The sequence below is a fragment of the Cupressus sempervirens genome, chromosome 3, assembly GCF_028749045.1.
Source record: "Cupressus sempervirens isolate cs-2001-9-10 chromosome 3, ASM2874904v1, whole genome shotgun sequence".
Classification (NCBI taxonomy): Eukaryota; Viridiplantae; Streptophyta; class Pinopsida; order Cupressales; family Cupressaceae; genus Cupressus; species Cupressus sempervirens.
In genome coordinates, this window is record NC_143120.1 from 189247161 (window position 1) to 189258275 (window position 11115).

Below are 11115 nucleotides of genomic sequence, written 5' to 3' on the forward strand. Positions count from 1 at the left end.
CATGGTTTCATTTGAGCTCTAAGCTTCATGAACTCAAAATAAAAAGTTCTAGAATTCATTTTTATCTTGGAATTTAATCTCCAATTTGATATATTTTACCTCAACAAAGTTTATCCTTTGCATTTTTTAACATATCAAGTATTATATCCATGTGCATGTTATATGATGTAGCTCAAAATAAGGCTCTACTTTCATTAGACCAAATTAGATTTATCTAGTTCCAAGGGCATCTTGTGAAGAAATAGAGCAAGGCAAGGCTTCTCCTTTGTGTATGGCTTGATTGATCTTTTAGCAAATTTCTAGAACATTTTTCAATAGATACACATCAAACAAATTCAAGGCTTGTATCTATTGCCCTTCTATTCTGCTTTCAATTAGAAATGGAGAAATAGAGCAAGGCAAGGCTTTTTGTATCTATTGCTCTTCTTGTGAAGAAATGGAGAAAGGCAAGGCTTCTCCTTTGTGTATGGCTTGATCTATCTTTTAGAAAATTTCTAGAACATTTTTCAATAGATACGCATCAAACAAATTCAAGGCTTGTATCTATTGCCCTTCTATTCTACTTTCAATTAGAATTTTCGGTGTGCCTTGTGTTAGCTCAGGAAAACAATTCAGTTTGTGTGTTAATGATAAAGCTTCTACATGATCTATACAATTTGTTAGCACTATTACACAAGGTGAATGGTTTTTTATCATTGTTCAATTCTCTGTGCAGACCTCTGTCTGCTGCACAAGCCTTTGTACCATTCAAGTTTTTCTATAACATGTGCACAAAGTTCTCAATTTCATTCAACAATTAAATTTTAATTCGTAAGGCAGCAGACATTTCATTATGTTTATGCACAATTTGTTTTTTTTTTGCATGCTACCTCTTTGTTATTTGGCACACTTCTGCTAAGTGTATAGGTCTATGGAAGCCTCATGAATGGGTTATTAAAATCATAGATGTGAGCTTTTATATTTTAAAGCATGTTGCTTTCTCATTGGATTTCCAAGAAGTGATTGGAAATTCATTAACCACATAGGTTCACGCGAACATGGTAAACATGTTCGCGCGAACGCCATGTTCGCACGAACATGAAAAATCACAAAAATTTTAACCTTTTTTTCTTTTTTTCTTTTTTTTGCTCTTTTGAATGCCATAATTGTAGGAGAATGATCTCCTACTGTAAAATAAAAAATGTCAAAATGTGCTTCTCGGAGCAAGCTTTCCAACGACTATAATTTTATTACATAATTTAATCATTAAGACTTTCAAATATGAGTTTAACTCATTATAGGTTCATTACTGATTGAACATCAACCGACTTTGACATCTCGGGAAAATTAGTAAATTAGGTCAAAAAAATTTTGAAAAATATGGAGGCATTGGCTTATTGAGATACCTTTCTATTCAAAAAAAAAAAAATGGTTTATGATAAATTGACTTCAAATTATCTATGTCAAACGGAACGTATGTCTGAATTACGGTTCATGTCACTTCAAAACTTCATAAACTATACAATATTCAACAAAAATAAATCAAACCAAATGCAGACACTCGATATTGATGCTACAAATCTAACGCAGAAAGAATTACTTCATTATCATTTCTAGAAAAAAAAGTTATGTGTGTCAAATAGACTGTCACTTTTTAAAATATTGAATTTTATTATGTACCACTGTTTGGAGGAGATAAAAAAAATTGACATAAATTTTTTTTTTTAAATTAGATTAAAAAATGTGGTTACAAAGTAGGAACAAATTACTCAAAATCACTAGTTTATGTCATCTTGAAATTATTTATAGTTTTGGAGATATAGTCACTTGAACGTGACGTTTGTTGCAAAAATATTGATTTCAGAGTCAAAATTGGTCAAAAAGTGGAACCCATTATTGTGGGATCACCCACCTGCTTCTTTTGATATTCAAATCATCCTGTGAGGATAAACCATAACTGTTTCCTTAAGTAGTAGTTACTAGATTTGCATAACTTGGCTTAGGTACTCACATGTTGTAGTAGCGAGTTGAAGACATCATGTAGGTCTAAAGATAATGAAGATAAGTGGAGCTCTTATATATGAAATGGTAGGGGTAGACTGCAATTGATGAGAGGAAGACATCATGTTGTATAGGGCTGCATTTAGATTCACAGTATGTTGCAAGTTCCAAAGCTACTGAAGTTATTTTTGACTCTGTATTGCTTTATTGCTTTTGCAGTAGTATTTTGAGGGGAGATTTGATCTGGTAAAGTTCATGAAGATAGTGCAATAGGAAGGATTATATGTCAGCCTTCAAATTGGTCCTTATGTCTGTGCTGAATGGAATTTTGGGTATAATTTTTTGTAACTGATCTATATTACATGCGAGGTTCTCTTCTTTCAAACACCCAACATGGTTTATTAAATGTGGATATTAATCCTATTGATCAATTTGCAGGGGATTTCCAATTTGGTTAAAGTTTGTCCCGGGCATCAGCTTCAGGATGGATAACGAGCCTTTCAAGGTACTTCTCTATGAAATGATGACACTTTTAAGACTTCTAAATGCCTTGTATCTTTACAGGATTTTAATGCATAATATTTGATCCAGTTTCTCATATTGAATAAGTGATGAGTACTGCAGATGGCAATGCAAAGTTTTACATCAAAGCTTGTGAACTTAATGAAGAGTGAAGGGCTCTTTGAGTCTCAAGGTGGACCTATTATTATGTCCCAAGTGTGTGTATTTCTTACAACGTTACCATGAATCTGTGTTAAGGCAATTTTTTCTATCTTAAGGCCACTAATCTTACAAAAGATCAGTGAAACAAGAAGAGTTTTAAGTGTACATCTGTATGGAATCAATGAATACCCTAACCTGCTAATTCATCCTCTTCACAGGTAGAAAATGAATACAAACTTGATGAAGCGGTGTTTGGGCCTGCTGGGGCATCATACATGAACTGGGCTACACAAATGGCTGTGGGATTGGGTATGGGTGTACCCTGGGTTATGTGCAAACAGGGTGATGCGCCAAATCCTGTGGTGAGTTCTATTTCATACAACCCATTTCTATTTTGAGGCTTGGGGACTCTAATGCCTCTATCAATTGTGATGGTCAGTTTGGAATTATCTTGTGTCCTTGCAATTACACTAAATCCATTTCATTAGTTCAATTTCCTAGCATTTAAGTTTTTATATTTTAATGTAATGTACACTTATCCAAACAATTGAAGAAGTGGTAAATAATGTAATGTAAGCTTTTGGGTTTCTGAGGTGTCTACATGTTATTTTATGTTCCTATAATAATTCTTGTTGATAATCTGAGTATTCAACGCTTCAACCCTTTTGTTGAATATTGTTGACAGATTAACACTTGCAACAGTTTCTACTGTGACAACTTTGTACCTAACAAACCCTACAAACCATCAATGTGGACTAAGGCATGGAGTGGCTTGTACAGATCATTCCCTCTTCTCAATGCTGTTGTCTTTTGAAAATTGCTTATATAGTGCTATTTGCAATAATTAGACAATCGGTCTTCTTGATGGCTTGCAGATTCTAGCTTTTTAAGAAATGATAGTAAAGTGTTTTCTTTTTTAAGTTTTAACCAGTGGGTACACTGAATGCCATTAACATTATAATTATAAGTTCACTGTCTACTGTTTTTGTAGGTTTACAAAATTTGGGGGTACTACTTCTCATAGACCTATTGAAGATCTGGCATTTGCAGTTGCTCGCTTTATTTAGAAAGGAGGATCATTTGTGAACTATTGTATGGTAGAGCTCACCTTGAAGAAAATGGGTTATCCTAGCACATGCCATTCTTATATGGCCTCATTTTTTATATTAATTCAGTTTCTCTTCTTTGTAGTATCATGGTGGAACAAATTTTGGTCGTACTGCAGGAGGGCCTTTCATTACAACTAGTTATGACTCTGATGCACCTATTGATGAATACGGTATGTTTTGTCGGGCATGAAATAAGACTTGTGCTGATATTCTTCTTTGTTAGTAGTGTCAAATTGGAACAAATAATTTCTTCTATACATGGATAGAATGTATTTGAATTACTTTAGTTGCACATGAGTTGCAAAATTTATGGCACTAATAAATTCACATGCTCTATGATAGGTTGTTGTCCAAACAACTCAAATGAAAATGACACCCGTTAAGGGATTTTCTTGGGAATCATTCTAGGAATATGTTACCTCCAATACGGATAGCTCTCTCACTGCAATAGGTTTGCTGGAGCAGATAAACACTACAAGAGATAATATCGACTACTTGTGGTACACTACGAGGTGAGATATACCTTTTCCACATCTTTGTTCAATGTTGTAGTTTTCTAAATGGTTACCGAGGTGAATATTTTATCAAACATTCTTACTAATTAGAATGATTATTTTCTGTTGGTTCCGATTTTCACATTGTTGAGATTTGTAACTGTATCTTAGAAAGGTTAGAAAATTAATTATGTTCTAATCCATAGATCACAAGATAACTTTAGTTGATCTCTTGTATGCTTATGTTTTTTGCAGAATAACTTAATTTAGTGTCTTGCATTCGTATCTTTTCCATTTTTGGAAATATTTTTCTTGTTGTTCCTTGCTTCTCATTTACGCTTCACATTTGACTTGTTTTACAATATCCGTATTGATTGTATCTGAGCTCTGAATGCTCTTCTGTTTTAACAATTTAAGATTTTGACTCCATTAAATATTAACATGTTACTCTTGATAACAGAGGAATATTTAAGGAAATCATAAACAATTATTTTCCTTTTTCTTCCAAGTAGATCTATTATTTAATGCTTCCTCTAGATTCTAAATGTTTAATGTTGAATTGTGGATAGGAAGACTACTTGATGAATAGTCATATGGTTAGTTTGTAACTTTGTTTGTTGAACACGAATCTAGTTTTTTAAACAAGAATCTTGAATCAATTCAAACCTAAGAGTTTTCTTTTGTTGGGCACAAATTGGCAGTTTCACATATTAATACATTTGTTGTATCACATGTATGGTATAGTGTTGAAGTTGGTGAGGATGAGCCTTTTATAAAGAATGGTGGTCTTTCAATTCTTTCTGTAGATTTAGTACGTGATGCATTGCATGTTTTCATCAATGGAGAATTTGCAAGTATAAGATTATCCAACATCCCTGAATTCAGAGTGTGTTTTCTAATTTAGTGTTGTTGAGTCAGACAATCAGAGTGGACTAATAATTGCTAGTTTGGTCTGTGTTTTTGGTTTTGGTTTTTGGATGTTGAGACATAGAAATTGAGAATTGGGAGGACTTTTCATGTTGGATTTATGCTTTTGACAGGCTCTCAATTTGGAAGCAAGGAAAACCCTAAAGTGAGATATCCATCCGGTGTGAAGCTTAGGGTTGGAACAAACATAATTGCACTCTTGAGTATGACAGTTGGTTTACAAGTTTGTTTCAAACCACATAGGTGCAGTTGCTTCTATATTTTTGTCTTATTTGGCAGATGTAGAAGTGAAAATAGTAGGTGTAGCGATGCTAGTATCTTGTTTTATGTCTAATTTCATGTATAAGAATTTAGTCACTAGTTGTTTATGTGAAATGAAATCAAATATAATATTACTAGTTGTCACTATAATAGTATAATGCTTTTCCACATTAGATACTAATTCCTGATTTATCTGTTTATGTTACAGAATATTGGACCCCATTTTGAATCTTGGAATATAGGGTTTCTTGGTCCACTTACCCTTAGTGGCTTTAAGGAGGGAACACGAGACTTGTCGATACAAAAGTGGTCTTACTAGGTATGAACCATGTTAATGCAAATTTGTTATTTTGTTTTCTTAAATAGGATACTATTATTTGGAGTAGAAAAGAATAGTTTATATACATTTAAATTTTTAATTATTGATTAAATTATTTAGATATGATACATGTTTTCAAGAGCACAAATGGATAAATAATAAAACACGGTTCAAGTCGTCAATTTTGGATCAAATATGTCATTTTGTGTCTTCCTGCTAAGCTGGTGATATTTGTACTTTGCTTAATATATCACAATTTGAACTGAAATTGATTATTTTTCTTTCCAAATATCCCAACAGCACCATATTTTTTCTATATATGTCTTTGCAAATATAATAACATGATGACTCTACACATTTTACTTGTGACCAGTGGACCTAGGTGTCTTTTAATTTTTTTCTCTTCAAATTCTAGAACAACTTAAGTTTCTTCCTTTATATTCAAGAATATGAGCATTAGTTTTTGACATAAAGGATGTTTTTTGGAGTTCAAATATAAAAGGGTGAATGGTATTGAATGGATTACAAATGTGTGGTACAGATTTCTAGGAGAAATGCTTGTTTGGAATCTTGTGATTTATTATGATTGATAATACAACTCTAGCTCATTTTGTAATATTTTTCTATGTATATGCATATCTAATTTTTTGTGCATGCAGGTTGGTTTGAAAAGTGAATCAATGGATCTCCATACAATAGATGGGCATTCCTCTGTTGAATGGATGAAAGGAGTAGTTGTCCCTCAGAGACATCCACTAACATGGTACAAGGTATGCTCCTAATGTTAAATGTTAAATCTATGATTGTGTCAGCAACCACGGGAACCATAAAAAGGTTTGCACAGTTACAATTTGTGTACTTTGTTTAACATTTTTCATTAAAATTTAAATTATTACTATACAGGCAACATTTGATGCACCAACTAGTGAAGATCCAGTAGGATTGGATTTGAGCACAATGGGTAAAGGCCAAGCATGGGTAAATGGTCAGAATATTGGACGGTATTGTTCTTCTTATCATGTCAATGGTGTCTGCTCAGATGGATGCAACTATCAAGGAACTTTTCATCCAAAGAAATGTGCTAAAAATTGTGGCCAGCTATCTCAACATTGGTGAGATTTCTTATATTTTTTGTGTTCAACTTTCTACTTGATGCCAGTTTATGGATGATATTGCAACTTTTGTGGTAAAATTTGAATTTAAGAGCTTTAAAAACAAACAAAAAGCTACTAAGAGGAATATGTAGTTGATAGAAAATAATTTTTGTTTTTCAAGTTCTATTAGCCATCCAATTCATTTGTCGCCAAACCCTTGGTTCTAGGGTCACTAAACTAGGGCCTATTCAATGAGACCTCTAACAACATCACCAAAACAAAAGGACTGCACTAACACTTCATAAATGTCGTCCCCATACATATTCCTTCACCAAATATCATTATCCTTGAAGGAAAGCTCATTCATGTTGACTAGTAACAAGACACATCAGACACCCTTGTAATAAGAAAACCATTGGCAGCGCAGGATACAAGTTGGAGGGAGCACTCGAGCAATTAAATATTGATGTTGCTGGAAAAGTTGCATTAAACTCTGGTGTTTCCATAGGTGGCTTCACAGATTGCTTGCTTTAGCATGGCGCATCTTTTGTTTATGGAGTTGATGTAGGCTATGGGCAGTTGAATTAAAGCATCAGTTTGATAGAATACATGCACATTTCTACAATAAATATATTTAGTTTCATTTTCCCTTTGTTATTAGGAAGTCACATCAAATTTATGCAACTATTGGATAATGTGATGTCTTACAAGTTAGCATCATATGTTTTATGATTACTTTGTTATTATTTTGATATTTGGATTGTCTTAAGACTCATGTAGCTACAAGGATACAGTTTTAAGATATAAATTGACAAACCTTGTGGAAGAGATGCATGTCTTCAACTTTGCCTTGTTGATTCAAATTCTGTATGTGCATTACTAGAAAAACTTAGTGAACTTCTAAACTATGGTTCTTGTCAGAATCCAAAGAGTTTCCACATGTTGCCTCCTTGGATGTTTAAATGGATAGTAGGATTAGGAAGGATTAGTTACAACAGTAAAAAGAAAAGCTGGAAATTATTTAATATTGGCACCCCAAATTTGTGCGGTCATAACTCCTAGTCCATTGGGTGAAAATTGAATTTATTTGGTATTAAAAAAAGTTAAAATAAAGAATTGTATTGGGTGAAAATTGAATTTATTTGGTATTAAAAAAAGTTAAAATAAAGAATTGTATTGGGTGAAAATTGAATTCATTGGATATTACAAAGATTTAAAACACAATCTTTACCAATATATTTATTTTTATTTTATTTTTATTTTTTATTTTATTTTTTAAATTTTTTTTACCATAATTGGTCAAAATTTCGAGCAAAAACATTGGTTGAAATTTCGACCAACAATGGACGCAAATGAGGAAATAAGAGTTCAAGCTAGACTAAGAAAATCGACCAACCTCTTTTTGGTAAGTCGACCTTTTAAAAGTCAAAATTTTGACGAAAAATTACTTTGACGAAAAATCGACGAAAAAAGACCGACGACGGTTTTAGTCGTGTATTTGGCCTTTTCTCGTCAAAATTTAGTGCTAAATTTACTAGTGGATGTATGCAAAATCATATGTGAAACTGCAAACCAAAAACCATAATAGAGCTCGACTAACTCTACATTTTTTATCAACAAATGAACATTTATAATTCTCAATAGTTAAAAATGAATATATCTCTAGCCCCTATATGAAAAAAAGATTATATTAAAGAAAATCGGTAGTTGCACCACTCAAAATATGTTTCCACTATATTATCATAGACAATGCATCTTACTAAGCTTAATCAACCAAAAAGAAGTTAGTAAGAGTTTTATTTTTAAAGAAAATGTGTATTTGATTAATCTTAGGTCCATTATGAATATTGAGAATAAATATTCACCTAATACTATTTTATCATTTGCTTCTTTTTTCTCATTTGCACTAGACTTTTTCTTGATATAAAATTTGACGATGTATTTCTTTCATTACTTTATAAATTATGTAAAAGATACTAATTAAGAAAAATGTCTAGAATATATATTGTATATATAGATTTCAACTCATTTTAATCATAATTCTAAATTGTATATTGTATATGAATAATATATTGAAATTAGATTATTTTCAAATTTATGTTGCATTTCGATTTGTTTGATATTTTTTATAAAATAATATATATTTAACGTTTAAAAATATTTTTAAAATTATTTATAGAAATAATCAATAATTCTATTGTTTATATTTATTAATAATAATTTAAATATTTTAAACCAAATAAGATTGATATAAAACATAATATTTAGTTATTATACTGAATTATAATAGCTTGGTACTTGTGATATTGTTAGTTCTGTGTCATTTTTTATTCGAACTCATTGACTCATGTTTCATGTGTAGTGATTCATACATAAATCCCTCTTTCATGAGAATAAATGGAACACTTAGCATGCATTAGATTTAGGTGATGTTCATAAAAATAAAGGTCGAGGAGGTGTAGAAATATTCCTACTTGTAGCCTTGAATTTATTTAATCAATGAACTTTATCGTGACTTTAATTTAAATAGTAATAAGCAAGATTATGTTAAGAGAACATGTCAGAAAATTTCACGTAATTCTCAAAACAAACACACAAATATGATGCTTGATTAAGCATTATTTACTATCATGCTCCTTTATTAATTAGTTTAAACATCCAACAGATCTATAAAACTGATCTCAGTATGAAATCAGAACACTTTTGTACTATCGACTACCTACGTCTTATTATTGGCATCGCTGCCTTATTCTCCCGACTTAATTACGATACGCACTGATAGAGAAGGCAAATTAACATCGGAGATTCGACCCTGGGTCGACGTTGAGTTGCTGGCAAAACTTCTGATAGTAATTCACCCTGCTGCTCACAGTCGCATCATTTCCACCGTTGCATTCCATGCTGTTAATAGCTTTAATGGTCCCTCCGAAGCCTTGCCCAGACGTGATTGCTGTGTGGCACTGGCTGTTCACCATCCAAAACCACACCGCCGTCTTAAACGAGATGGTCGAATCAGTCCCCACAATCTCTGGATTGTTCAGCCCGTCAAACTTAAGGTAGTTTCCTGCCGCTCCGTAATTATAATTCCTGTCATCATGACCTTACATTAGTAATATATTGGCTACGCGGGATTCCAATATCTGATTGATTAGAAGTAGAAAAAGTAGGAATTGAAAGTGATCATGTTTACTGACCATGAGAGCTGAAGAGGGCCTCGGCCATGATAACTCTTGCCAGCAGTGCAGGGATACTGTGTCTTTGAGGGATCGCAGTATGTGCTGCCTGGGTTCTGCTCTTCGATGAAGCAAAATCCTGTTTCATATATATGTACAACCTCCTTTCCATTAGTAATGTTACTAGCAACAATAGATATAAAACAAGATATTGTAAAATTGGAGGTGTAATTACCTCCAGTCTCATGGGCAGCATTAGCGAAGAAGGCAGCGATTTCCCTCTTATTAACATCAGAAGAGCCAGATGTGCCAAAGGCGTTGAAAGCATTGGCAGCATTGATGAAGGAATCGTAGGTATAAAACCCCTTTCCTGCACAGCCACTGGCAGCTCCCCCAACTATGGAGTTGAAGGCATCAGATGAAACGATGGAAGACACTTGACAGACTCCCACATCGACTAACGCAGATAAAACAAGCAGCAGACATGCAGAGGAGCACCAGAAGATCTTCATCATGCTCTTACTGTTTTCTGTTGCCGTCATGATAATTCGCATTCTGTGTTTATTCTCCTCCATTTATAATGAATCTAGTCTACTTCCGTGTTTCGCACGGTGCTACACGTTTTTGCGTAAAATTCACGGAGCTTAACTTCAGTCAAGTCAGGAGACTGAGCTCCTCTTTTTCAAACGTGTGCTGTGTTTTTCAAGCACAGTTTATCAAAATGTTACGACTGATCATCTTGAAGAAGTTCCCGAAGCTTAACTAAACTTATCCGCTTAATATGATCGATGATAAATTGATGTAATATATATCTAGATTATGATAAATTATTTAGTGATTCTGGGAAAACCTAGAACTTGTAATCTGTCCAAACATATCATTATTTAGTGATATACAATGTCAAACTTACAATTTGTAGATCTGTCCAAACATAGTTTGTCGGCATTGAAGAAAACCATCCTGTAAATTTCGGCTCTTAACCACATATTCAGATGTATATATGGAAGTTTTTTAAATACGCCACTTCTAATAAAAACCCTTGAATTATGCGGACGAATGAGATGGATACCAAACTTTTTGACTGAAATAAACAGC

General features: G+C 33.0%; 1 protein-coding gene and 1 pseudogene across 1 annotated transcript; one reads left to right on the forward strand and one right to left on the reverse strand.

Annotated features, from left to right (window-relative positions):
- The first annotated feature begins 2034 nt into the window (after positions 1 to 2034).
- On the forward strand, positions 2035 to 6869 carry LOC149565447 (beta-galactosidase 1-like; annotated as a pseudogene).
- A 2579-nt stretch (positions 6870 to 9448) lies between these two features.
- Positions 9449 to 10610, reverse strand: LOC149565448 (endochitinase 4-like). The gene is made up of 3 exons (XM_089818974.1): positions 10256 to 10610; positions 10042 to 10159; positions 9449 to 9934 (listed from the first exon to the last, which is right to left on the reverse strand). Exons 1-3 carry the CDS (start codon positions 10593 to 10595, stop codon positions 9640 to 9642), a joined length of 753 nt encoding a protein of 250 aa, XP_089675100.1. The 5' UTR covers positions 10596 to 10610; the 3' UTR covers positions 9449 to 9639.
- Positions 10611 to 11115: the final 505 nt, after the last annotated feature.

Excerpts from the sequence above, each read along its gene's own strand:
- LOC149565448 (XM_089818974.1), bottom strand. The coding sequence starts at position 10,595 with ATGGAGGAGAATAAACACAGAATGCGAATTATCATGACGGCAACAGAA. Across the intron at positions 10,160-10,255 it reads TGCTGCCCATGAGACTGGAG|GATTTTGCTTCATCGAAGAG; the intron begins GTAATTACACCT and ends TATATGAAACAG. Across the intron at positions 9,935-10,041 it reads GGCCCTCTTCAGCTCTCATG|GAATTATAATTACGGAGCGG; the intron begins GTCAGTAAACAT and ends TCATGATGACAG.